The 27741-nt window shown below is 41.6% G+C and overlaps 2 protein-coding genes across 14 annotated transcripts; one reads left to right on the top strand and one right to left on the bottom strand.

Moving 5' to 3' along the window:
• Positions 1-30: 30 nt before the first annotated feature.
• plb1 (phospholipase B1) lies at positions 31-27741 on the bottom strand. 13 transcript variants are annotated; one of them, XM_085931185.1, is made up of 35 exons: positions 27698-27723; positions 26820-26861; positions 26613-26679; positions 19597-19674; positions 7705-9385; positions 5832-5908; positions 5719-5769; positions 5540-5600; positions 5419-5477; positions 5204-5277; positions 5085-5128; positions 4908-5016; positions 4720-4771; positions 4361-4441; positions 4226-4291; positions 4059-4159; positions 3871-3952; positions 3669-3773; positions 3505-3600; positions 3366-3437; positions 3147-3224; positions 2837-2897; positions 2719-2777; positions 2575-2642; positions 2327-2370; positions 2143-2242; positions 2023-2074; positions 1800-1880; positions 1656-1721; positions 1494-1588; positions 1319-1400; positions 1032-1136; positions 843-938; positions 641-715; positions 31-405 (listed from the first exon to the last, which is right to left on the bottom strand). In XM_085931185.1, exons 7-35 carry the CDS (start codon positions 5761-5763, stop codon positions 181-183), a joined length of 2334 nt encoding a protein of 777 aa, XP_085787311.1. In that variant the 5' UTR covers positions 5764-5769; positions 5832-5908; positions 7705-9385; positions 19597-19674; positions 26613-26679; positions 26820-26861; positions 27698-27723; the 3' UTR covers positions 31-180. The 13 variants fall into 13 exon arrangements, with proteins under 13 accessions (XP_085787311.1, XP_085787312.1, XP_085787320.1 ...); XM_085931186.1 differs by lacking the exon at positions 26820-26861 and having other exon boundaries at positions 27698-27741; XM_085931194.1 differs by lacking the exons at positions 19597-19674; positions 26820-26861 and having other exon boundaries at positions 7705-7822; positions 9340-9385; positions 27698-27731.
• col10a1a (collagen, type X, alpha 1a) lies at positions 21294-25826 on the top strand. Its single transcript, XM_085931199.1, has 3 exons — positions 21294-21393; positions 21595-21740; positions 23313-25826. Exons 2-3 carry the CDS (start codon positions 21611-21613, stop codon positions 25145-25147), a joined length of 1965 nt encoding a protein of 654 aa, XP_085787325.1. The 5' UTR covers positions 21294-21393; positions 21595-21610; the 3' UTR covers positions 25148-25826.

Genomic DNA, 27741 nt, shown 5'->3' with positions numbered 1-27741 from the left:
TTAGTAAAGAAAATGGAATAGAAAATAAGAAACTGTATAAAATCTTTATTATAATTACGTTTCTCAATAGAATAAAATATATAACAAAATGTTCAATTAAAAGACAAGTGCAGAACTATTATTTAACACATAAATTATTGCATATTGAATATTTCTGGATTCAGTTAGACTTGCCCTAGTTTAAAAGAAAGAGGTCTTCATTTGCACTTGTGTTGGTACGACTGAGTTCATGCTCCTCTCATTCATCTTGGCTCTGCATGTGAGTATTAGCCAGGTGAGGGACCAGCCCAGCAGGAGGGCGAAAACGGCGAGCACTGCGGTCAGCCATAGCGGGACCCCCTCAGGGCAGTGACTTAAGGGCAGACTGGCTGCACTGTTCACCTTTGTAAAGATGAACGGATGCTCCTGCAATGTACACAGACACTGATATTGTAGTATGGGAGATGTGTAGTGGATATAAAAGGTCTACATCCCTTGTTCAAATGCCATTTAATTTGTGATATTACAAAAAATAACTTTTTTTTTTTTTTTAGATCGAGTGGAAAAGTTTCAAATGATTTATCTTGGTCTCTTGTATATGACACTTGAACAGGGGTGTGTAGACTTTTTAAATCCACCACGTAAGCATGAGTTTCTTCACCTCTGTGGGACACTTGATGACATCTCTAGCACTTGTGAAATTGTTGTACGTCTGCTTTTTGCCCACAGGCTCCAACTGTAGAGAAAAACAACAACACGATAGTTTGCATTTCTACTTAGCTACAGACGAGTGGGAATACTTTTGGCACTTCTGCTGAGGGTTAGCTTCCTTTTCCACTTGTATCTGATGTCGTCTCACTCACCATGTTATTCCACATGGCCACGGCCATGTTGGCATGTCCCCGTTCGCTGAAGTGGAAACAGTCCAAGGCGAAGTAGGTGACATCGGGTCGGCCGTCCTAATGAGTTGAAAGTTTGAAGTGTTTTTTTTTTGTACTCTATTACCTTTCACTGGGATCGAACAGTCCTCGGTATGTGTGGAGGCGACTTACAGCATTCAAAGGGATAATGGAGTTTCTGAAGAAGGGCTGCACCACCACGGCAAAGTCTTCCCGGTCGTCATAGCGACCGCTGTATGCCACTCTCTCGGTCTCAATCTGGAGGAGAAAAAGACAAACGAAGCACTTTGCTTTGCCAAACTTCCTACATCAATTTTAGATGCTGTTCCGCAGTTGCAGTGAGCTGGAATCCATCCCAGTTTTACTTTGGATTCTTCAGGGTTTTTGAAAACTGGCATATGACACACTGGGAACACATACATACAAACTACAGTTCTCACCTGTATTTCTCGATTGATCCTTTTGGCTTCAGCCAGCTCCAGAGAGTCGTCTCCCGGTAGTAAGAAGCACGGGCATGCCAATCTGAAGACGAATAATCAAAAACAAAGACCACACATGCTTGGCTAACTATTGTTTTTTATAAATAATACAGAGTAGTTGATGTGATGAGCATACGGTTGTAACACGTTGCACCCGATACTGTCCCTCCTGATCCTACGCAGGCCTTCGATCTGCAGGATTTCCAAAATGTTGACTATGGTCCTGGGAACCTAAAGGGGTGTGCAGACTATTGTTAGAGTGATATCTCGTTTTTTTTAGCATAGCATCTTACTTCACCTCTTTGTACAGCAGGTCCAAGCTGGTGGTCAAGTGATGGCTGAAGTTCTGAGGTGACAAAGACGCCTGTAGACGAGACTTTTGTTTACTCTAATGGGATCAGATTAAGTTGATGACCTGAGGTTGATGTGATGGCTGACTCGCCCGGTCGTTGCAGAATTGACACAGGTCGTTGCCGCCAATGAAGAGAGTCACCAGCTTCCAATCGTTGTCAAAATCCACCGTCTGCTTCCATGTATGTTGAAAATATTTTGCAATACATATTTTTAATATTCATAGAATTTTGTTTTTAAAGCATGCATCCTAATTAGAGGAATAATTCTGTATTTCACCTTTTATATATTTTACGATGCAATGTAAAACTCACAGTGTCGTTTTTCATCACGTCAATCAGGCGTCTGACTTGTCCTGGAATTGCCCTGTATTTATTTTATTATCAACGCGGAATACATAAATAAACAAATAAAAAAAAAATAGCTTAACTCACGAGACTTTGGCTCCCGATACAGACATGTTGAAGCCGCTCTTCTTCTTCCCTTGACCTTTTGATGCTCCTTTAAGGTCTGGATTGAATTTCCTGAGGATGTCTGGGGAGGGGGGGGGGCAACATAGGCTCGACGCTGCTTCCTAGCAGTGTCATCGCATCTTTACGTAGGGGTAGGATGTCTTACTTGCTAACGTGGTAACAGTCTCCAGGCTTTTATCGCCTCCAATGCTATGGGGTGAGAGGACAGCAAGTAAATTAAACTTGTGTTGCATCAATATATGTCTGACAGTAGGGGACGCTTTTCTAAATCTCCAGGAGTACTTCCCAATGACTTGAAAATATTGGTTTCAAAGTCAAATGGCTAGCTAGCTTCCTGTCTTTTTTTTTTTTTGGGTAAAAGTGGTTCGGTGAAACTGCAACATGACGTTTTACCTCCACGACACTCCTCTATATTCCGTTGTGAGCTGGAGTAGAGTTTTTGCCTTTGCACCAAAGCCGGCCTATAACACAACAAATATGAAATTTGTTTTGACGGTTTCAATGGTTTGTTTGGGTGGTAGTGGTTAGAAGACGTACTGTTATGGAGTCGCCCAAAGCAGCCACCACCTTGATGTCAGCCGGCCGGACCTTGTGAGCTAACACAACCAGCACAATATGACATGCCGTTGACCAACTAGCGGTGTCGGGTTGGTACCTGAAGCGGGCGCCGAGTCGGACGGTCCCGTGTTGCGACACGAGAAGTCACTGCCCCAGTTCTACAAAAGAACAGAATATTTTATTCTCAAATTTGAGTCCCAATTCTAGCTTGTTTGCATTTTTTATATTGCAGTTCTAATTTGGCAGAGTTGTTAACAACACTCTTGAAAATGGTGTGTCAAATATACATGACGTTTATTTTCCCTTCACAGGGACTTTAAAGAGCAGAAATGCATTAACGCAGCTAAAAACCAAATTAAGCGAGCGGACTGACTGAGTGTAAATAAATAAATAAAAGAGAAACACACAGTAACCGGTGCAGGAGTGGGTGGAGGTCCTGGAAACGTGTAGTTGCTGTTAACAGCCGTTCTAAAGAAAGGTGCTGCCTAAAAACGATAAAAGAAAACACATTCAAATAATTCAGAGCCTGGCCAAATATCCAAAATAAATTTCAATACATATTCCAATATTAATTGAGCGGAAGAAATTCTGTCAAATTGCAAACACACAAAAAAAAAAGCAATTACCTCAGAGGGGCACTTGAGATCAAACTCAACCATGAAGTCTTGTGTGAATGTCTTATTTCCCACTGGCTCAAGCTGCATGAAACAAGTGAGATTTCAAATCAAATCAAATCAAATCAAATCAAATCAACGCAAATCCTACCATATTGTTCCAGAGGGCTCGGGCCATCAGCGTGTGAGCTTTCTGGCTCAGGTGAAAGCAGTCAGGTGAAAAATAGGAGCGATCGGGCCTTCCATCCTGATACCAAAAATATTTAAATCATCATTATGATTATTACAGCATGTTATAATAGCGGCAGGTGTTACCGGCGAGGTCGGAAGGAAAACCTCCCTAAAAAAAGGCTGCAGGACGACGGTGAAGTTGTCATGGGTGTCGTAGCGCCCGGAGTCCACCAGCTGTCGCATTGCATGCTAGGAAAAGGAACAGACGGGCAATAAAATTAAAAACTAATAAAAAAGTGGTGCTTCAAACTCATTCACTGCCATTGACAAGTATGCCAATTCTGACCTGATAAGCTCGGAGGAATTCTTCCGTCTTTCGTAGTTCGACTGAGCCATCTTTTGGCGACAATACACACGGGCAAACCATCCTGAGAAAAACATACATCGTGTCCGCTAATCTCTCACTTTGGCTCAGTGACTCTAACGTTTATCTTTTTTTTTTTGGGTGTCGTTTATCGTGCCGTCGTCACTGACCTGACGAACCGGGTGGGGCATCTCAGCGTTTTATCTTTATGAAGATCTCGCAGCGGTATAATGTTCAACAGCTCCACCAGGTTGACAATCGCACGTGGCACCTAAAAAGTCATAAAGGTGCTTTCAATTGACCAGCGGCTGGATGATAATAACCTCTGCGTGTGTACCTCATTGTGGAGAATGTCCAAAGCTCGACGAATGCGTTCAGCCACATTCCTGGGTGAGAAGATCACCTATATGTTTTGGTCATTTTAAGAATATTTCAATTTTAGCAGTGTGTGTGCGTCATTCTGGGTACTCACGCTGTCTGAGCAGAAGTCGCATATGTCATTGCCGCCGATGAACATGGTGATCACTTTCCAGTCGTTGTGGAAATCGATCCTCTGCGCTCAAGTGAAGAAGAATTTCTTGAAATATAAAACGAAACTGAAAGCATGTTGTGGTTTGTGTCATGTATATAAATTTGCAATTCTATGTCACGTGGGTTTACGATTGAGTACAGGGTATGGGGTTGATGTTTCACCATCTTCTTGAAGTACTTTGCAACCATCTTGTGGCATCGACTTGCAACTACAAACTCCCATTGTGTGTGTGTGTGTTTTATTCAATTACAAAGCAGTAGTCGCAAATGTTGTTGGTGTTCATCATAGTCAATTATTACCGTGTCGTTTTTCATGATATCCACTAAGGCTCGCACTTGTTCCGCGACATCACTGAAAACACACAAAAAAAGACCTTCATGGTCAAATACAGTAGAATGGGACTCCAGCAAAGGTGTTTTTTTTTTTTTTTTTAAATAGGAAATAATACATATATTTTGTTATTAATATTTGAGTGAGGCTTACTGACCCACTCTTGGCTCCGGCCACGGCTTGGTTGAGGAAGGCTGCGGGTGAGTCCTGTTTTCCGATTCCCTGAGAGAAGCCAGTCAGGGAGGGGTTGAATTCCCGCAGGATATCTGCGCAACACACACACCCAAATGACATAATGTCACTAGTTATGGTAACCCGATAAACACGTACATACTTGGCAAAGTGGTGACCGTGGTGATGTTCTCATCGCCGCCAATGCTGAGAATGTAACAAATGAGTCGGTTATGCTTCAAATAAAAAAACATTGACAGTTAGTGGCCGCTCTTGTGTTACCTCCAGGAAAGTCCTCTGTACTCGTTCATGAGCAGCAGAAGGTCGTTGGACTCGGCGCCTACACCATTGCCTGCCTGCGGATCCGCAAATCAATCAATCATTGGTGGACATTTGACAAAAAATGGAATCAAATTAGTATTCAAATCAAGTTTGAAAAGATCTCTAAAAAGTTGATGTTTGAATCAAAATCCTAAATTCTTGGCCACTTAACTTACTGTCAGAGAGTCGCCGACTGCAGCCACCACTTTCACGTCGGCTGGTCTCAGCCGATGAACTAAACATGACATTCGTATCTCAATGACTGGGGTCATTTCTGTAAAAAATCGGATTTGTTACCCGAGTTTGGTGTTGTTGGAGACGGACGGCGGTCCTTGCAGGGGATCTCAGTGCCCAAAACCTACAAACATTTAGTACAAAGGCATCAATCAATTTATTCACTTCATATTTTTTTATTTTTTTTTAATGTTCATGTTCAAAACGAGTATGTCACAACCACAAGCGTGTCCTCACTGTACCGTTACGTTATTTGTCCATAGCTGCACGGCCGTTTTGCTTGACATGTCCTCCTGCAAACGGAGTATTTTTAAGCCTTTGTATGCATTTGGGACGGGCTTCACGATGTGCTTACCAGATCGGAAGTGTCCTCCAGGATGAGTGGTATTGACTGCAGCACGCCGGTGTCTCTAATGTCAATGGTGAGAGTGTCTGTGTGGGAGAAGAGTACAAAATATTTCATTAAAAAAAAAAAAAAAAATCTTGCATGATTGTTACAACTCAATTTCGACAGAAAGCGAGAGTGAGAGCAAGAGAAAGAGAGAGAGCAAGAGAGCACGGTGACCCCTGAGTAAAAGATTTAGGAGCCTACACAAATCTACGCACTATAAATTGACTTGTAGCATCTTACCTGTGAGTAAAAGAGCAGAACTAATGAGAAGAAACCAAGCGAGGAGCATAGATCCGGACATGATAGTAGACTAAACAATCACCTTGCACTATGAGTGAGGCTGTTAACTACGTCTGTCTTGCTCTTTATTAGCTCGGCCCCCACCTTGCGTGACGGAGAAGTCGTACAATATAACAAAGCATAGTTCATTGACATAATTAAGTCTCGTTTATGGCTTCTTGAGGGATGCAGTTGACATCACATGGATGTCAATATTATGGCTAAATGGATTAATAAAACTGATTGTCATAGTGTGTGAAATAATGAAAATAATTTCCTGGCGAATAATAAAAATCATTTGGGTGTAAAAGTATGATGACCTCAGTCAACAAACGAACAAAAAGGATTTTGTCTAGCTTCAACAAAGCACAACAAACAGGTCCCAAAGCTCAAAATCTATTTAATAGGTTGATGTTTAACTTTTGTGTTAAACTACAACTTGAGATTCCTCTTCAGCATATTTTAAGAGCTTGCATAATAAATGTGTCCATGACAGGCAATTCAGTCAAATGGTGAAACTCCAGCAGAGTTTTGGAGATGGTGATGATATGATATGTTTTATGGTGTACGCACATTGTCTTGGTTGATAGCACGACCCTTGGAATGAACCAGGAAATGGAGTTTATCTTCATGCCTTGTAATCAGATTAGCATCAAGCGGCAGAGGGGGGGGGAGTTAACCAGCTATAACGTTGCAATTGCTGCAAGAGTATAACATAATTTAACATTTAGTTTAATATGGGTTTTATTTTGTCTTTTTAGTTATCTAATCAGTTTTAAAACTAAATATTTGGATGAATGTATTATTTTTTTTCCTGATTTTGAGGAAGCTAGAATAAAAAAGAAAAACACCGTTTTGATTATCATACCACACTTTCAGTTATAGATTAAAATATGTTGTTTATACAATTATACTTATTGCAGTATTTGGAGTTTGGGAAGGTTAAAGTTTAAAGGGGGAGGAGTGTAGCATAGTGAATATAGTATATATTTATTGAACAACACTGCCCCCTTGTGGATTTTCGTGTTAAGGAGCGCACGTTTGCTAGAAAAGTGGGGCCGTAATGTACTGTGCCTACTGTGACCACCAGGCGCCACTACTGCAATGTAGTTGATGAACAAGTTGTCAAACGTAGTGTTCCCAACCTCACACTTTCTTTTACTGGTCCCGGAAGTTCAATATGGTACCTCATGGTAACGGACTTTTGTGAGACACTGCTTACCCCCCCCCCCCCCCCCCCCTCCACCAATAAGGCATCATGATTTTCTTCTACCATGAAAGGGATAGACAAATATATCCCCAGTGTCCTCTAACTTAATGATATGTCTTCTACCTAAATCTGCACCTCAGACTTCATCTTCTGAGCTCAAGATGTACAATCTTAAAATTAGCCAACAGCCTGTTTACATTACTCCTTCTTCAAACCTGTAATTGTCGTGTCCCTTTTTAGGCCGTAAACGCACATTAATGCATGCCGTGCATAAACACCACGCGGACCCCCTGCTCTTAATATACACTGCACCAGAGTGATCCATGTGTGACAGCGATGGCCGCATACTTTTGAAAATTGCCTTTGGTCTTTAGGTTGACCGACGGCGGTTGTCTAATTGACGACTACGCGGTCTCCGGCGTCCTTTATGTTGCACTTTATGGCTGGGAAATGGGGATGTGCCACCCTTCCAAGAAATAAATAAAAAATGCAAGGTTAGCTTTAGTTATTGTGTTTTGTGCAATGCTAGCTTTTTTTTTTTTGGGTCGTATTTTGAAACCGGTTATTTACGCAATGCATTGTCCAAGCTTGGTAAATGACCTCTTGCAAGGGTTTAGAACATACGAAGACTACTGCAATAGAAGAAATGGCGCTGCAAATATATATATAAAAATAGAATATATATTTATATATATTTTTTGTGAACATGGATGTAGCATGTCAAAATATTGGAGAAAAGCTCTGCTTTGTTGTCGTATTTAGCCCTATGTCCTCACGTGTACTTGCGGGATGCAGGGTGTCGTCCAGATGGTCACTCGAGTGCAGAGGACTCACACATCACACAGTTTGAGTACGCTTTGGTGTCGGGTTATAAATATCCTGTTGTGTGCTTTTCTCAATTTAAAAGGTCTGGACTGTGGCTTACAACTGTTTGCATGTTGTATTTGTATACTTGAAATAAACTCAAAAATAAATGTCTATGATGTAAATAGAGTTTAAAAAAAAAAAAAAAAATCATCTTTGATGCTTATGTACAGTATACTTGAGAAACCATGTTGGTACTGGAGTTCATTTACACGGAAACAAGTCGGCAGATTTTTTTTTTCTGCCAATGTTTACTAAAATAGAAAAAACATACTGTACGAAGAGTGCTGCGTTAGCATCTCATGCTCGCCTAGTTCGCGAACCGCTGAATGGCTAGCTGCCACATGCATGTCACTATAGTATGGTAACTGCTTCATCCGCTTCTCACGCTCGCCAGCTAGCTGACGAAGTCTCGTCGCTAGTACGTAGATTTCTACACTGGCTTCTCACGCGAGCTGCCATTTGGTCTGCTTCCGTTTTCTTGTCACTCTCGCTTCACTTTAACATCTAGGCCTAGCTAATAGCTATAGAGCCGACGACTGGCTAGTTGAAATATGCAAAACATGCCAATTTTAGCTACCCTTGTAGGTAGACTGCTACATTAGCTTATCACGCTTTAGTCTGCTAACTATCTACTAGCTAACTGGCATATGCTCGACACTTGTATGTAGCTTTTGAGATGGCAAATAGCTAGCCATTCATTGGCTAGAATGACAGCTAGCTAGACACACTTGTATGTAGCTTTTGAGATGGCAAATAGCTAGCCATTCATTGGCTAGAATGACAGCTAGCCAGACACACTTGTATGTAGCTTTTGAGATGGCAAATAGCTAGCCATTCATTGGCTAGAATGACAGCTAGCTAGACGCACTTGTCCGTAGACTGCTGTTGCACTAGCGGCGGTCTAGTAGCCCCCAAGCTGATGTATTTCTTGTCAGTTGTACATAGAATTTGTGTTACCAGGAATTAACCTTTTTCTTTTAGGCATTCATGTGGTACGCACACACAGGTAGCTTCCATGAAAGAAACCTGCTGGGGGGGGGCGGTTAGTGGAAAAAAGAATGACCATACGATACCTCTCTGTGGACCACAACTCTACTAGTTCAAGCCACAAATTACCCCGCTATGTCCTTCATGACGCATTTTTCAGTCGCTCGGCGGTCTCCTGGAAACAAGGAGGATGTCAATTAGCAATAATGGTAAGGTAGCACTAACCCATCCGATGGGCCGCAATGACAAATTCTATAGATACAGTGCAGACAGTATGGCGGGAAAAAAACCCATGAAAGGATGATCAAAAGTCTTTTTTTGACTCGTTTTTGATGGTAGCTTTCACTGCAACTCCCAGTGGGGTTTCGGGAAATATGTGTCGGGCAGCCCAGCAGTAGGCGCCAAAGGGCCAAAACCACAAAACACCCACTCTGTTGCCCCTGAGCACACATGTACTCGTGGTGGAGATATAGCCATCTTCAAACATTTTCGCTGTGCAAAAAAAATCAGATCTCTGAGAGGTCACACGCATGTAAAAATACATTAGCGGCTTGCGTGACATGCTAAAATGGCAGTCTATGTATAAGTGACCAGCATGGCAGCAAGCCAGTTGGCGGCTACGGCAAGAAGCTAATGTAGAAATCCAGACACTAGCTAACAAAGTAGTCATGAAGTTTATTTTATTTCTAAATTAATGATTTTTTTATGCTGAATTTTAAAGACTTTTGGAATGCTGATTCCATAGCTTAAAGAAAATTCGATTAAAAAAAAGCTATAAACGAGTGGCAGCGGCCCATTTGGCGACAGGTACGAAATGCTAACGTAGTCGTAATTTGATTTGCCTCTTAATTTGTACGCTCTGGTGTTTTCATATGGCATATATTATATTTTTAGGTGCTTATGACGGCATGAATACTTTCCTAAACAAATTAAGTGCCATTAGTGAAATGATCTGTGTCGCCTGAAGGTAATGCGCACATTTTTATAAAGTTTTATTTTTCCCACTTGTTATTCTTTTCTGGGCCAGCAGCACGTTTATGCTACTTTCTTCTAATTCACCTGTTTTGGTGTGTGTTTTTTCCACCTGGTGTCTGCAACCAATGCAAAAGTACTGGGAATGGAACCAAGAACAACTGCTGAGTAAGGCAAACATTGTTTGGTGGATTGTTGAGGGGAAAACAATTCAATGCTTTTCCACTAGGTGGCGTAAAGTACAATTCACCTGTGGATCCACCTGTTGCCATTTCTACAGCAAAATAACTGTATGACTAAACAGCCCCAGATTTTTATATGAAGTATATTTGTTAATAAATTAAGAAGACACAAACATTATTTTAGTATTGCACACTTGTTTCAAACTGTACATTTGAATTCTGCCTAGCAACAAGTGGTTGGACACACACAAATATTTTTCTTTTGCCATCTGTGTGATTTAGAACATTGTTTTTGGAAAAAGAAATGCGGGTTTTCTTTTAAATAAAGACGCAGAAGCAGGAGTACTGTATTTTTCCTGGAATGTAAAAAAAAAAACGACTGGGGCGGCTATGATTGCTGCATTGTTGCAAACCCTATAATGACAGAAAAGCCCTACTGTCATTTACTGCGCAATATACAAGTAAATAATTATGAATCAAATGGAAGTCTGGGCATAAATCAAAAAGTAAGCCGTCTGGTAATTCTAAGGGATGCGTTCTTAATGTGCAGGTGATGAAAATAAGTTCCATAAAAACGTCTCCTTGTTATATCCCGTGTGAACAGGGGCGTAATGAAAGGTCTGACAGCGACTTGTGTTCTTGCCAGCCTTCTATCGGTGACGCTTCGTCTCGTGCGACTTGATTACAGAGTGCCGAGTAAGGCATGGGAAAGTGGAAGAACACTAAAACATGTCGGGCATAATTAGACATTTTAACACCGGCCCATGAAAGTTTAAATAAAAAAAAAAAAAAAAAGGGCTTGATATCGACCACTTAGGATTTGAAATGCCTTTAAACTAAAAGTCATATTCAGCATGAGAGAGCATAAGGTCTGTGGGTCATAAATGGTCGGTGGCTAGAACCAAAATGGACAACTTTGCGTGTTCGTAAGACTTTTGGTGAGCCTACTCATTATAGACTTGGCTACCAAATTCCGTGTTGGTAATCGAAACTCTCTTCGCTAGATAAATCTTTGTGAAATTCCACAAGAAGTGTGTCTTTGATAGACACTTGCAAAAACGACAATAAAAGCAAAATGGCATATTTTATCTGCATGGCTTCTTGAGACTTTTTGGTGGGTCAACTTATGATAGACGGGCGTATGACTAAAATTTGTAAAGGACTACTTTTGTCTTCAAGCAACTTAACACAAACCATTGGTGGTCCAGGCTGGTCCGCCATGAACAAACCGCTAAGAGCAAGTCGTTAGGAATCACCGTAGCAACAACACAGAATTTTCTCTCTAAATTACAAGCTAGTGCGACATCAAATGATTTAAAAGCCCTTATTTGAACGCCATATTGTTACAAAGTGTGTTTTAAAGCAGACATAGCGGGTCTTATTTTGGGTGAGGCCAGAAAAACCAGGCCGCTTTTTTTTTTTCTTCTTTTTACTGCAAAATACTGCAAAAAAATGTTAGGTTGTTGTTGGTAATATTTGGTTCTGGCATTTTTACGACCTTTAATTTGGAAAAGGGTGTTTCGCAGTTGCCAAATTTGAGAGGGATAATAAAGAGGGAAAATATAGCCTTTGCTAGCCGGGATATAATTAGCTTGATTTCAATGGAGCAAAGCACTGCACCCTGCGGAGGTCAAATATGAGATTGCGGTGCACAATTAAGCGAGTGAGGGGCTTCGGGTGGAATGGCAAGTGAAATTGAATGTCACCTTAGTTGCTATGGAAACAGATTACGCCTTTATGTAACTTTTTATGATCATTTGAATACCTGCCGACAAAGGCCAACTGATTCAAAAAAATATATAAATATCCTCTTAATATAAAAAACAGCCATGTTGTGTCGGCCTCCTCAACCCATCAGTTCGTATTCAAACATTGAAGATTCAATTTTACAAAATATGTCCCCTGAATTTGGCTTGGAAAAGTTGCTATCCCCCAAGTGGTCATAAAAAGCTGACGTTGGCTGGAGATGAATTCCGTTTTCCATCTGGCAACTTTTAATGAGCTGCGCATGGAAGTTAAATATCACCTCCGCGTTATAGCGCCACCTAACTCCCTCTTTTTCACTCTTTTAATCAAACCAAAGATGCCTTGTAAAAAGAGCAACCCAATGCTTTGCGGAGGTGTGAAACCTCAAATTTGGGCATTTCAGAAGACTTTGCCATTCCGCTTATTTGCAGCCCGCTTGAAATGATATCGACGCACGATACGTCGCAAACCCTTCATCTTTTTAAGAAAATAAAACATTTGTTAAATATAGATTTGCAACCATTAAATTAAAAAAAAAAGCAGGCCGAATTTTCCCATGGACTTTGAAGTAACCGCGCTTGTTTATCGTAGTGCCGTTCGAGTGTTGCGTCACTATTCACAGCAGGAGGATATAACCACTTAAATGGAAAGTAATATTTAAAAAAAAAAAATCACGTTTCCATAGTATGCCGCCTTTAATACAAATTAAAATGAGTAATGGTATTATTGAAGTTACATTACTTAAAACATTGCAATAACAAAATCACCCTGCGTCACGGAACGGGTCGTGGTGGACTTTGTATTTAAAGTGACGCTCCAGAGTCTGACTCAACCTGTCTGGACATGGACCGCAAAGCAAACTTGTATTAGAATCTTCCTTGACCACAGCACCTCAGTCTTCCACATTTGGAGAGCCCGTTTGGAAATCCACAAATAGTAGCCGCAGGAAAAGACGACGGAGAGAGCGGCGTCGGATAAAACCCGCGGAAACGTCTTCAAAGTCTCAAATCCGGGAAACTTTACATACTGTTCATTTTTTTATGCGCACGTCGCAGGATATCTTCCAAGAAGATCCTCGTAATCCGTTTGACATAGATCGTTTCCGTGGTAACCAGTGCAAACGTGGTGCGGACCCAAATAGTTCACAGGGGCTACTTAAGGCAGATTTTCACCTTTTCCGTAATTTGGGTCACTTTCGGAAATGTCATCAAAGATATCAAAGGTCAAATGTCCAAAGACGGTAAAACGGCCAATTACGGAAATTACAAAAGGAGAGATTAGAGGCAAAGAAGGTCAGCAACCCTCCAATAAGCAGTCATTGTGCTTTATTCATTGCCTGACCCGCTGCGTTACTGTTATTATTGTTTCGAGGAAGGAGAGTCTTACATGTGGATCCATCCGACCTCGCTTGTACAGGTCCGACGTCGTGGTCACTGCACCCAAATTACAGAGCACAATGACTCGGTGACGTTCGACGGGCCATGAGAAACACGCGGCGAGCTCTTAAGCTCCTCTTTGGGGACTTTATTATTTTTTTGTTTTGTTTTTGCAACATGACTGCAGACCACCAGCAAGTGTTTATTATCACAGTTGACCACCATGAGCGATGTGAACATGCAGATTTGGTTGATAGGTCCGCATCGTGTTCTTTAAAATAAAATAAAAAACAATCACGTAGCAGAGCCTTGATTGGCTAAGTTTGTGAAAATGCACAAGGATTTTTTTTTTTCTCTGGAAGATTAGAAAATTAAATAAGAATATGTGCTCATTATTAGTATCCAAATTCCGGCTTGGGGGTCTGGAAGTTGTAATTGTATTTTTCCTGCACCTCCCTATTTTTTGTTGTCTTTCTAAATTTGCTGTCGGCTCGTTTTTAAGTGCCCCCACCCCACCCGAACTGATGTTTAATTTTTCCACACGTTGGTTGCCGTCAACTGTTTCTTGAATTTACAGTTATAATTTACACTTGGCAGTTTGTCTTGTCTCTTTGCCAAACATCCGATTTTAGCCTGTGAGTTCATTTTGTCGACGTTTATTTTGTCCAAAAAAAAATGGTGGTCAAAACAAAGCGGTCTCCCAAGTAAGGATTAAAAACATCGGCGGAGACATGCTGTGTCACACAGCTGACAGTAGCCTGCATGGTTTTTGCATCCAAACTGGAACCTTTTCGGCTGTAAATATCAAGTCTGGTTCGGTAGACAGCTACCAAAAACCCAAACCAAAAGAAATGAACCTCCTCTTCCTGTGTCCTCATCCCGGTTTATTCTGGGATGTTTCTTGGATGAGCAACAAAAAAATGAAAATAAAGGAACAGCCTCTTTTCCTCATTTTTTACAAGTGCAATTTGGTCAAGTGGCCGAAGGAATTTTGGCAGATATTTAATTAAAAGGGAAAAACAGAATTAAGAGAAGGCACAGGATGTTTTGGGTCAAGGTGGCTCCGTTTGCTTTTTTTTTTGTTGACGCGCCGCCAAAGTCTACTGCACCTCGAACCGCAGAAGTCAGTAAATAATTTAGCACACCTCTGTGTTGCGCCACTTCGCTCACAGAATACCTCGCACCATTTGGGGAATGTGTTTGACTTTAAACCCAAATTAACTGAAGGGCCTTGTGCGATTCCACCCTTCCATGTTCGCGTTTTTTTTCTTAAACTATGCTATATGCTAAAGTAGTAAAATGTAGTAATAAAATCCTTATATGGGGCGTGCGTGGCTAAAACGGTGGCTAACGATACACTTTAACTCAAGCATTAGACATACTGGATCACAACTGTGGCTGGTTAGTTAGTTAGTACCTCTTACATGTGCAGTAAGCTAGCTAGCGATGGATGACAATTTATAGCTACGCACCCATTTGAAAGGGAAATGGGAGGAGCCAATTCGATTGGTTCTGAAACAAGTCGGCTGTGTTCTATGCTCTGTGCATTTGCGAAAAAAAAAAAAAACCTCATCCAGCCCGCCTATGTGCAGATTCACGCCACGCCGCACGCCAGACTTGGGCTGCGTGGCACAAATATAGAGTCCTTTGAGTTAGTTAATCAGTGACAGAACCAATTCATCTTGTAAGGTACCGCTCGCTATATTATGTAATGCTTCAGCTGCCTTTGCTATATTTAAGCTGTGTTCTTTTTTAACTATAGCACACAGCCCACATCAGCCCCCCCTTTGGAAGCCATAAAAGTCGGGCCCTGAACTCACCATCGTCAAGGGGACAGACGTACTGTACAATAAAAAGATGGCATGTGTGATTGATGGTTGACATTTTGTGGCGCCCGACGTACACTACGCCTGACATTTATTTGGGGGCAGACACGGTCGCGGTCGCCAGTTTTAGAACATGAAGACAACAAACGCTTATATTGTCTCTCCGCAAAAGTTGTGCGGTGCAGTGTTAACTACCTGCCTTGAGAGGTGAGAGGAGCGACCGCATTTCCCACGCATAATGAATCAACATTATTGTTATATAAAAAGCCGCTATTGTTGTAGAAATCCAGTGGGCGTATGACTCCGTCGTTGCCGTTTCTTGGGACTTTCTTGCGAAATGGCTGAACTATTTTTGAGAGGGGGTTATCATTTTGTTTTGGACAAAACTATTTTACCGATCTCATATCAACTATTTCATTTCTAGAAGTGTATGTTTTGGTATTTTATATTCTCCAATGGAATGGAATGGCTCAGAAGATGTCGACGCAATTTTTTTTTCCATTTTTCTTGGCTTTTGTAGGGAACTAGTCGACACTGACTGGCAGTCAAAACGTGAAATTTGGTGTTGTGGATTTGTCATTATCCCTAAATACAAGACGCCACTGTGAGCCGCACTTAAGGCACCAAACTCTCATTGAGGCGGTTTTAATTTGACTTTGAAACCATCCCACAAGAAGCAGATACCGTCTGGCGTCTATTTTGATGAGGAATTTTCAGAATTTTCTGATGTGTGTCATTTTAAATAAGTGTCTTTATAAGTCCCGCCACACCCTGCTAGAAATAGCCGTAATCCACCTCACGATATTTTTATTTTTTGGAAGAGACTCCTGCACGGGGGTTTTCCTTTTGTGCAATTAACACCAATTGAGGTTTTCACGATTAACAAGTCAGTCACTTGTTTACTACTGTGATGGATTAAAAGCAAATGACAAGTTTGATGAATTTTCCATGTGTCATCAAAAAAAAAAAAAAGACGATTTTTCTAGTTGACTAATCGGTAGCGGTTGCATTGGCAGGATGCAGTAGGATTCCACCAATGCGGATATGTCAGCGATAAATCTGGCGGAGGTGTTCGAGTGGAGCGAGATAGGCCGCAGCATAAGCATCCCATCATTTTCATCAAATCCCTCCTGAGTCAGCTTGGAAGAGCGTTCCTATTTGTTGCACACTTACACAGAGTTGTTTTTCGGGATATTATGCGCGCAAGTGGTCTGTATTTTTAGTTAAATGAGTCTTTGGCTGCAGCAAATCTGATATTGTCTTGCCTAAGTAGCTGAGTCAGACGGTTTCCGAAATAAACTTGGCTCAGCGCGAACGTGGCAGCAAGACTTATCATCACGGTGGCGATAAGCTCGCGCTCGACTCGCTTAACTGGAAAGCGTCGTCTGGCGTCACTCAGCTCTATTTTCAACACTTTTGGAGTTTTTCATTTGGACTTCAAGGGGGTGCATTAAAAAACTGAGTTCCATGAAACTTTCCACAATATGGTTTCCAAAAAACTAGGAATTTGTGAGTCAGTAAACAAATTCCATTAGAAATTTGGCTAAACATTTAAATCATACTAGTTACAAAGGCAGTAAATTCGTTTCGAGAAAAAAAAAAAAAAAAAAAGACAATTTATTCTAATTCTACAAAACTTGAGCTTGGAAGACTTGTAAACTAGCTCGGCTTGCTAGTGAAAGAAGCGCACGTGAGATTTGAACAGTAAAAATGTCTTTCAACAAATCACCTCTATTTGAATCAGATTTTGACTTTTTCTATTCTTAAAGAGAGAAAAACACAAGCGCAGGATCAAAAGCCGAGAGTTTTCCGAGCTTCCTTTTCATCCATCCCTCAGAGTGTGACCTCCCACACATCACCACCTAGCTCCACCACCGCCATTTTTAAGTCCCTTATAACACTTCCGGCTCCATTCGAGTCCGCGTTTGTGTCCGGGAGCCTGTAATTTCCCCAGGGCCCCCGTCAAGTGTGCCATTCATAAAGTCTAAAGTAGCTTTTAGCGGTCCGCGGAGTTTATTGAAACATTAAATTTGTGACGACGCGTGTATCTTTAGCCGTATCCCGGCTCACGTGATTAGGTTTGGTCGGCTCGCTTACATCAACCGACAATTATGTGCGCCTCCTGGGTGTGGGTTGAGCCTCGGTCAGCACGGCGACACGAAACCAGAAACATCCATTCCTGTGCACTGGAGCGCACCAAAACAGGCACGAAAGGCGAGAGAGCCTTTCCTCCTTTGAAGCTGTTATCTTTCCAAAGTGCTTGATATCGTCGCCGCCGCACACGGTGCCAACTGCTTGCTACCGCCCAAGTTGCTTTTTGGACTCCCCGCTTTCTTTTGTGTATTGTCATATGATTACGAGAAATAAATGGAAGATATATAAGTTCCATTCGCTTGCTTATTGCGTTTGGTGTCAGGTGCGTCAGTCGTCGCCGATCGGCCATGAAACATTAAATGTTCACTTCAAAGTGTTACTTAACACGTTTTGGCGACGTTCACAAAGCACTATTTATATTTTTGGGAGAATCTTTTTATGCACGCGTTCATACTGCCAAATTAAATGCAATTTTTATTGAGAAAGCACAGCGTCAAGTGACACGTCAGGCGAATCAGACGAATCGTTGGTTCGTTCATTAATTTGTTCGTTCGTTCATTCAACTGTTGGTTCGGTAGTTCGATATTTAGTTCGTTCGACTCTAAAGTGAAAGTTGTAAAATAAGTGCTACTGTAGGTTTCGCCACAAAGCGTACCACATGATGTCATGTAGGTTCTGACGTGTCTCCTTATTAGCTGATGTCACATAGCATGTAGCTGGACGCTGTAACGGAGCGTGTGGCACCGGCCCTGGTCTTCGCTTTGAACCTGGTCCCTTGTGGTTCTTTACAATAGAGCCAACAGACCACATCAGTCGCGTTGCGGTAATGACCTGCGCACTGAGCCTTGCCCTGAACACTCACTACACTCGCTCTCTTTTTTTTTTTTTTTTTTTAAGGACCCACCTTGTTTGCTCGGAAAAATAAATGCGGCAGACGGTAAAAACAAGGTTGGATATTTAATTCTAGTCATCCAAAGTTGACTCCGGTTCCACATCTTAGTATAAAAGTCTCTTTACAGACGGCGCAGGCAGATGCGGATTGTTGTTGTTTTTCCAGCTTAAAAAACTGTTTGGAGGCCTAAATGCGGACGAGTTCCATCGCCGTGTTTGAATGCATAAATAAACACGCGGGGAGGATTTTATAACATTTTCCGAATCCTCGCTCCACCCTTTGCTGCTCTGTCATTTCAACTATTCTAAAATAGTACATATCAAATTTGGTGGCACAAGGGAAACGTGGTTAATTGCTGTTTGAGTCAAACAAAAGTTCAGCTTGTTGGCTCAAAAACTTTATTTTGCCAAGAACTCAACATGGGCGATTCTTTCAGTAAGTTAATAAAAGAACTTAATTGATTTTGAATGTGTGTTTTTTTTAATCTTTTATTTTTCTATTTTATTTAATATCATTATTCCTACTTATTCGTAGCACTTTCTAGGAACACTTTATTTTATCGTATACTTTGTGTGACTTCGAAATCAACTTTTTTAATGAGACTTTATTTGGAATAAACATTTAAGTTGCTCCTTCTGTGCTTTGGGGTCCAACCGGTCGCATTCCGTTCTATTAGTTGCTTAATAATTATCTTATCAATTGTTAGCTAAGCTAGCAAGTTAGCCAGAAAATGACTCGCACACATTCACAGACTGGTTGTTCCAGATCTCGCCGACGCCACGTGACATACGTCAGCAAGGTAGCACTTTGACAAAATTAAAGATAATGTGCCCTCATTTACGTAAACAAAACTGCTGCTGAATCTTTAATTAAGCCACTGAAGAAAGATGGCTGTCATGTAAATACACACCATGTCAGAATTCATGAGATCTAGTGAGGAAGTCGGGTGGGGGAGTGGGGGGGTCATATGCACTCTAAATAGATTAGCCATCTCGAGGAAAAGTCTACACGCATCATTTATGGTCGCTTGTGTGTTTTAGAACATGTGATTATTTGGGTGTGGGCATTTCCTATGCGGCGGAGCTCCAAAATGGAGAAATTACAGCTGGACTGTGTCAAAGCACAGCGAGGCCAAGGTGGAGGACGAAGGAAGATAATACGACGGGAGGGACGAAACACAACACTGCAAACCACCAGAAATGCGGCTGTAATTGTAGGCGTTTCCCCTCCCTCTAGTGTTCAGCTTTCAATGCCGCCGTGAACCCCGAAAATAGTCAAAAAATAATAATTCGACTTACCTTCTTTGTGAACTGTCGACCAGCAACCTAACTGGAGAAGACCCAAAATGAATAAACTCTGCGTTAGGGGTCCTTTTCCTGTCAGATTGAAAATCATTGTGTAAAGATGCATATTTTGTGATTTTCTATGTTAAAAAATGCTTATTGTAAATACTATTTCCATTGGGGTTTTTTTCTAGTAGCTTATTTTTCAGGATATCTGTGGGAGATCATTATTTTATAGGGTCTGTGTCTACAAGAGATTTTGTTTGCCAGATCTCAGCCTATTTTGTGGGGTCTCTGTATATAGGTCATAGAAGTTTCTTCATTAGTGCGATGACTTATTTTGCTAATTTCATATGATCTGCACTCTCAACTCATGCTGGAAATCATAATTTCCTCTCCCTCTGCTATTTTTGCTGCCACCTGGCGTTGAACTGGGTTACCACACCAAGGAGCCACCAAACAGTAGCATTCAAGATTTATTTAACTGTCCCTTTACAGGGGGATAAACCCACATTTTAACAACAATAAAGCTGTAGACGTGTGAATGAGTGGAGTATATGAAAAATCAATGTTTACTATCATATCATGATAAAAAGCATCTCCTCCTGTTTGTTCGACAAGCTCCGGTGAGTCCAGACAGTCGGAGAGATTCATCATGTAAATGTTGCAGACAGTGTGCACACACTCGATGTGGGCTTTGTGGACAAATAAACGAGCCAATACCAATTTGGACCTGTCTTTTTTAAAAATAGATCAGGGGCAAGTATTTTGAGACGTTGGCATATTTATATAGTGGGGTTGCTGTAAACATGAACTACAGGATATGGAATAGATTTAAGGTAACAAAGTGTAAAAACAAATGGAAAAGAAAATGTATCAGTAAAAATCTAAATAAGCTTCAATTAAATTAATTAACAATAAAGTAACAATTGAAGGTCTTAGAAGGTAAGAAATGTAGTGTTAAAACAGATTGAAAAATAAAAATGTCATCAATAAATATCGGATTATATTAAATACAAATAAAAAGTGTCACGACTTATTCCCCCATCTCAGAAATTTTGCAATAAAAAAATACTTTGTTCCTTCGCCACAACCACCACTCTCTTTGTAATGAATAAAATGAAATTTAAAAAAACAAATTTAAAGGGTGTAAAAGCAAAGGAACCCTCCAAAAAACATTATTATTGTGATTTCCACTGCAGATCTGTGTAATATTTCCAGTAAAGAAAACAAAGTAATGGCTCGGTAAATGTAATAACATAAAACACAAAATAAAATTATATCAAGTTTGAATAAGTTCTATTATTGTTCAAAGAAACAAAAACATAAAATAACCAGCCTTTTGTCATGACTATAAATACGTAAAATTTAATTAAAGTATTACCAAGAACGACAACTACAAGAAAACTCCCATAACTTTTCTTCTGTGGCTCTCTGCTCTTTTTGTGCATTGTTGTCTTGTTCAAAAGAAGACCTTCTATTAAAAAAAAAAAAAAGTGATAATCATCATGTGTGTGTCTTTTTCAAGACTCTGAGGCACCCTGATGTGACATGCCTGTTTTGGGTCGATCTGCCTGCTAATTACAGCTCTGCTTTTTTTTGGGGGAGAAAGGGAGGTACTTGCATGGTGGGGACTTTTTTTTTTTGTAATGATGCTTATGGGCAGCTATGGTATAAATACTCGGAACCTTGACAGGGGAAAGGCAGCATATCCTCAGTTGTGCTCCAAGCCAAAGGATATACAGAGAAGCACCGGGAGCTTGCTGGTGCTGAGGAGATTGTTTTGTGATTCCCTCTCAAAATTTGGTGTCGGTAAGTGTCTTTATTTATTTGTCTATTTGTTTGATGGATGCACTCAGCATCCGTGGGCTGTTTCTCACTTCCAAGGAAGATTGCTTAACTTGCAGCATCATGCAAGGTGGAACTCATTTGTTGAAGTTTTAGCAGCCATGATAGAACTTTGTATGCAGGATTTATGTTTCTCTCTTCTAAAAGCAAATTGTTCTCTTACAGGATTTGATCGAGAAAGATGGACATCCGCGTCGCCTGTATCGTCGTCTTTATGGCCACCCTGGTCGCCGGCCACGGCAAGAGCTATGTTGTCAAGAAGGTGGTGAAGGCCGCTCCCCAGTATGAGCCTTACCAGGTCAAGAGCCAGGGTGAGAAAATAAGATCAAAATGGCCAATCGTTGAATGAATTTTTGTAGTCTGTTTAGGGGCGCAAAAAAAACAAAAAAAAAAGCAATCCTAGTTTTGATTTTTCTGATAGAGAGGAATACAAAATAGGTTATGGCACATTTTTTAAACGGCGCATTAAGGAAGTCACGTTAAGAAACATCTTGAAGTAGGACACTTGTTTTGAGCCTTTAGAAAAATGTTTCCTTATTTTGCAACTGCTAATCTTTGCAAAAATATATACAAATAGATATAATACTTACTTTAACTCTGTTTTTTATAGTCAGAAAAACTAGAAAAATTTATCAAAATACCGATTATGTTATAATAATCTCATTTTAGGGGTAGAATTGAATGACTTATTTAACTAAGGATGAAGTCGGTTTTAGCAGATGTGGCGAGAAGTTAAAGGCAAAAAATATATATTTTTCCAAAATATAACTTTTTTTTTCCCCCCAAGAAGGTGAGATTAAAATGCATAATTTAACTCGAGGAGGGACATTCAAAGAAATCTTGATGGAAATCATATTGATTATTTTTTATTATTTTGTGACTGCTATTCCGCACAAATCTACAGATTGGTTTGGGTTTCTTCATTTTAAACCCAGAGAGGCATACTGAGGAAAATCTTGATTTTTGCCATTTTGCATTTGCCGGGCATGATGGCTTTGTGCGGAATACTTGCATAATTGCACACATATAAGTTTCACAGAAGGCAAGATGATGTTTTGCCTTGCCTTGCAGACAGCAGCACTCCAGCTACTATTTTGGCACTGGCAAATTAGAGCCCAGTGAGCCTGCAGCGGCAATGTGGTTTGTTTGTTTGGGTGTGCCACAGAGGGAGGCGGGCATATGTGCCAGGCTTTATTTCCCGGAACCACATAAAAAGAGCAGAAATTTACAAGTACAAATAGAGCAAAAAAAAAAGCCGTCCTCCTTTTGAGTCAGACTCCTTTGAGATTTTCTTTTAAATGAAAATGGTGTGGATATTGCAAGTAAAAGAAGGCCCAAAAAATACACACAAATAATCCAAACAAAAAGCAAGGAAAACACTTTTTAAGCTTTTTATTTGAATGTTCAATATTTTCCCACCTTTCTATGTCTATTATAAATATGTATTTATAGTAATTATTTTACTATGACAACCTGGCAGTAGACCGAAACAAAAACCGAGGCAGCGACAACCAATAGCAAGTACAAAAACAGACATCCAACTGTACAGTTTAAATATATTTAACTTTCATTTATTTTTGTCAGCTTTTTTGTTTTACAATTTACAGTCAAATAAATCCTAGCAAATATTTAACCATACAAAGGATGCCATTTATTTTTGTGCGACAGAGGCAAACCCTGTGAAATGAGAACTTGTCAAACAAAAATAAGATATGCCAGTAAAATATTGCCAGTGACTTGTATTATTTTGTATTCCCGTAGCCATGTTTGTAGTCCAGATTTTTAAAAAACCAAACTCACATTGTGAACTTCAGTTTGATTGCATTTCGCCTTCTCGTTTTTTTCTCCACTGACAATGTTTTTTTTTGGGTAACTTTTTACAGTGGTGGCAGGTGAGCCTGGTATTCCAGGTGAGCCTGGCCCCATGGGCCCCCCTGGGCCCCCTGGTCCCGCAGGTAAGAGCGGTGTTGGTCACCCCGGACCCCACGGACCTCCTGGACCTTCTGGATCTCCTGGTCGTTCCATCACTGGCAAATCTGGAACTCCCGGCGGCCCCGGCAAACCCGGTATCCCTGGAGCCTCCGGTGAGAAGGGACACACTGGTGCCCCCGGACCTCAAGGACCCAGAGGTGCTCCCGGTTCTAACGGAAGCCCCGGACCCGCCGGCCTCTCTGCTACTGGCAAGCCCGGACCTTCTGGTCTGCCTGGAGCAATGGGACCAAGAGGAGAGCCTGGCCTGAAAGGACATCCCGGTGTTCCTGGCCTGCCAGGTTCCAAGGGAGATAGAGGTATCGGAATTCAAGGACCCCAGGGTGCCACAGGCCACACTGGACCAATGGGACCAGCTGGAGCTCCAGGTCAGCCCGGAGTTGGCAAGCCAGGAAAGACAGGTATGCCCGGTGAACCAGGAAAGTCAGGTAGCCCAGGTAGAGATGGTTCCTCTGGTCCCATGGGACCACAGGGACCCAAGGGACACACCGGTGCCCCCGGTGTTGGCATTTCTGGCAAACCCGGTGATAACGGTGCCCCAGGTCTGCCTGGCCCAATGGGCCCCAAGGGACACCAGGGAGCTGCTGGAGCCCCCGGAGCCCCAGGAACCCCAGGTTACGGAAAGCCCGGTGCTAATGGTGAGAAAGGAGAGAGAGGATTTACTGGCAGCCCAGGTGCCACTGGTTCCAAGGGTGAGCAAGGTCCTACTGGATACACTGGTGCCACTGGCGCCACTGGAGCTACTGGTCCTATGGGCCCAGCTGGCGTAAGAGGTTTCTCAGGTGAGACTGGCGCTACCGGCCCCAAGGGTGACACCGGTGCTGCTGGAGCTCCAGGACCCAAGGGCAACAAGGGAGATGTGGGACCCCAAGGTTTCCAAGGCAAGCAGGGTTACCCCGGCCCAGCTGGTCCCGCTGGAGCCAGAGGAGCCACTGGAGCCACCGGTGAGAAGGGTCACCTTGGTGCCCCCGGTATCCCAGGAGCCCCAGGTATTCCCGGCCCTGCTGGACCCAAAGGTCTCCCCGGCCGCGCTGGTGAGGCCGGTGCCTCTGGCTCTGATGGTGCTCCTGGTTCTCGTGGACCTTCTGGACCTCAAGGTCCCGCTGGTGCTCCTGGCCACAAGGGTCATCCAGGTCTCCCTGGAGCTCCCGGCCCTGCTGGCATGACCGCTAAAGGTGTCTCCGGACCTCAAGGTCCCCCCGGTCTGCCTGGCGAGAGTGGTTCTGATGGAGCACCCGGTCCCGCCGGCCCTCCCGGTCTTCCCGGCCCTCCCGGTGAGGTGGTCTTTGAGAAAGGAATGGGAATGGGAATGACCGAGGTTATGGTCAAGGCTCCCATGTCCGCTTTCACAGCAGCTCTGACCACTCCCTACCCTGCCTCCGGCAGCCCCATCAAGTTCGACCACATTGTGTACAATGCCGAGAACCACTATGACCCAGAGTCCGGCATCTTCACATGCCAGATCCCCGGAGTTTACTACTTCTCCTACAGCATCCACGTGAACGGTGCTCACGCCCTGGTCGCCCTCTACAAGAACGAGGAGCCTGTCATGTTCTCCTATGACGAGTACAACAAGGGCTTCCTGGACCAGATGTCCGGTAGCGCCGTGCTCCTGCTGAACGAGCAGGATACCGTGTACGTGCAGATCCCCGACGAGGAGGCCAACGGAGTCTTCGCCGCCGAGAACGTGCACTGCTCCTTCTCTGGTTTCCTGGTCGCCTCGACGTGATGAGTCGGTCTCTGAGACGGGAAACCCAACAGCCACCCAACTAAATGTGCTCTCTATTGCTCCAATCAAGAGTTAACCCTACTGCTGACTCTTGCCTTTGAGGAATAGGAGCATGTCGACTTGAAAACTACAACAACAAATAGGTGCTTCAAAGAAGGAAAAATCTAATTTATGTAAACAGGAGATCAGGGATGGGGAGAGCAATTCACAACAAGACCTGCAAGATGCTTTCCAGAATGAAGACAGCATGTGAACCCGAGGTGTTAAATCTGTGTTGCGCCCTTTTTTTTTCTTTCTCTTTTCTTTTCCACTCTTTTCTAAAGATTTCAACTGGTGATTCTGACTTTACCGTTTGTCTGTTTTTTTCCTTTGTTTTTTTTTGTACAACCTTGTCTTTTGTTTTTTTAATTCCTTGTCCTGGTGCCCAGTAATCTTATTAAAAGAAAAAAAGTACATCAATACTTTCTGTGCAACACATTGTAACTGTTGTCTTTGTATATGACTTGAATATTGTGAGATGGCAAAATGGTCAAATTGACCATGATGAATAAAGAAAGATAATCGGAATATTGTCAAATAAGCAGCACTCTCTGAGCAGCAAATGCCATTTTTTATCCCTGGAAATGCATTATGTCATGAAAAGCATTATTTGACTCAAATAAAAAGGTCTTCACAAGAACATTCTCTCCTGGGATCACTTTTTAAATGCGCCACATGGATTTCAGTTGAGAAAATACACCATATTGTAGATAAAACTTCAATATAGTACTTAAATACGGTAGATTTTGAGAAGCATATAAAACATCATAAACACAAAGAAAATGCGTGATCATCAATATACATTTATATTAGAACATGCATTGCAGGAATAAATATATTTCATTATCAATGACAACTAAAACCCAAAACATTTTAAACAATTGAAAAAAATAAATACAATTATTAGGTTGAAGGATGCTTTGAGAATAGCAAAAAAAATCACAGTCCCAATTTTGGTGGAAGCTGTTGCACTTAGTAAAATTCTGTGAAAATGTGATGGAAAGTGAATATTTACATTGCAAGTAATTTACCCTACTTGGCCATAAATTTCCTAAAATCTTAAGTCCTGTGTCTTATGTAGAATGTTGAGGGGACCATGAAAATTTATCAAATCTAGCCTGTGGGATTCTTAAAAATAGTGAGCATGTGGTACAGATAGTGTTTCATGTACAATGTCCCCCTCCCAACCTAAAAATGAGAATAGTATCTGGTATAAACTGGAAGGACATTGTGGTCGGTGCAGGCAGGCAGACAGACAAGACAGAACCAGACAGGCTTTTGCCTTTTGGTTGATTCCACAAGCCGCATGCCTAAAATATCAACGACTGTAACTCCCTGGAATGCATCATGTCTGCTTTTGATAGTTTATCAACATTTTACACTTGTTTGGAACATGATTGGCAGTGTAGCAAGGTTGGTCACTTACCAAAAGCGTTAGCTGCAGGTCACTTCCTCTTTAATGGTGATTGACAGGACCAAACGATATCTAAATTCTTGGTCGGGGAAACACAGAAATATCATTTATAATGCAAGCAAAAAAAAAAAAAAATGTACCTAATGTTTTGTTCTTCTGTTTTTTACTCCAGCTAAGTTTGCTTCTTATTGCAAGAAAACCATTTCATTTCTTAATGACCTGATGTTGTGAAGTTTGCTGCCGCCTTCTTGTGGTGGGGGTCTGAAATGTCGAGTCAAGTTTATTTACATACATAGCCCTTAATCACAGAAACATGGGTGTAGCTGTGGGTGGATATAAACACGTCGGGTAGGTTTCCTGCAATTTTCGAAAACACATTTTTTGGTGGCCGTGTTTATTTGTATTTATTCATTTCATGCAAATACGATCCTGACATGGCAGTGGTGAGAGCATCTGCAACCACAGACACTATAAAAATGTTTGCGCACAAACGCTGTAATTGCTGACACCCCAAAACTATAGGTTGTGTCTCTAAGTGCGTCAAATATTGCGGAATGCGTCTGCATATTTGTGTTACTCTCACTGCAGGGAAAATGTCAACACGTATAATCATACTTGGTGCAATAAACATACAAACCATCAAAGGAACCGTGGTTCAATGCCCCTGAGGTTATACAAACGTAAAATTTACACTTTCAAAGGTGTATTAAAAGTCATGACTATCATTTAACTGACTATCATTATACTCAGTTTCAATGATACTTTCCACTTATATATATTTGATAGCCCTGACTAAGAGCAGCTAATATGAGTACTTGGCAGTTGGGGAACAAAATTATTCTTTTAAAGTATAAATATGTAATTCTCATAATTGCTCAAATCAGTATTAAGAGATTTTGCTCAACAATACAAGCTAGCATGTCACGCAATAGCTGCTAGGCTAACTGCTCAAGTACAAACTTCTAAAAAGAAAGCAAAACTTCAACAACAATGTTTTTTCTGATAATATGAGAAAGAAAGTTGGTTGTTTTGTTCTGAGAGATATTCAATTACGGCTTATTTTTGTTTAAGTATGAAAAACAGAAAAGCGGGCTTACGGTAGGTCAAGCTGCGGTCAGTCCGAGCAATTAGCTTGGTGACG

This window comes from Syngnathus leptorhynchus, chromosome 15 (assembly GCF_054491065.1).
Source record: "Syngnathus leptorhynchus isolate UIUO chromosome 15, UIUO_Slep, whole genome shotgun sequence".
In the NCBI taxonomy this organism is placed as follows: Eukaryota; Metazoa; Chordata; class Actinopteri; order Syngnathiformes; family Syngnathidae; genus Syngnathus; species Syngnathus leptorhynchus.
The sequence above is the reverse complement of the archived record's forward strand: the minus strand, read 5'-3'. Positions and strand labels throughout refer to the sequence as shown.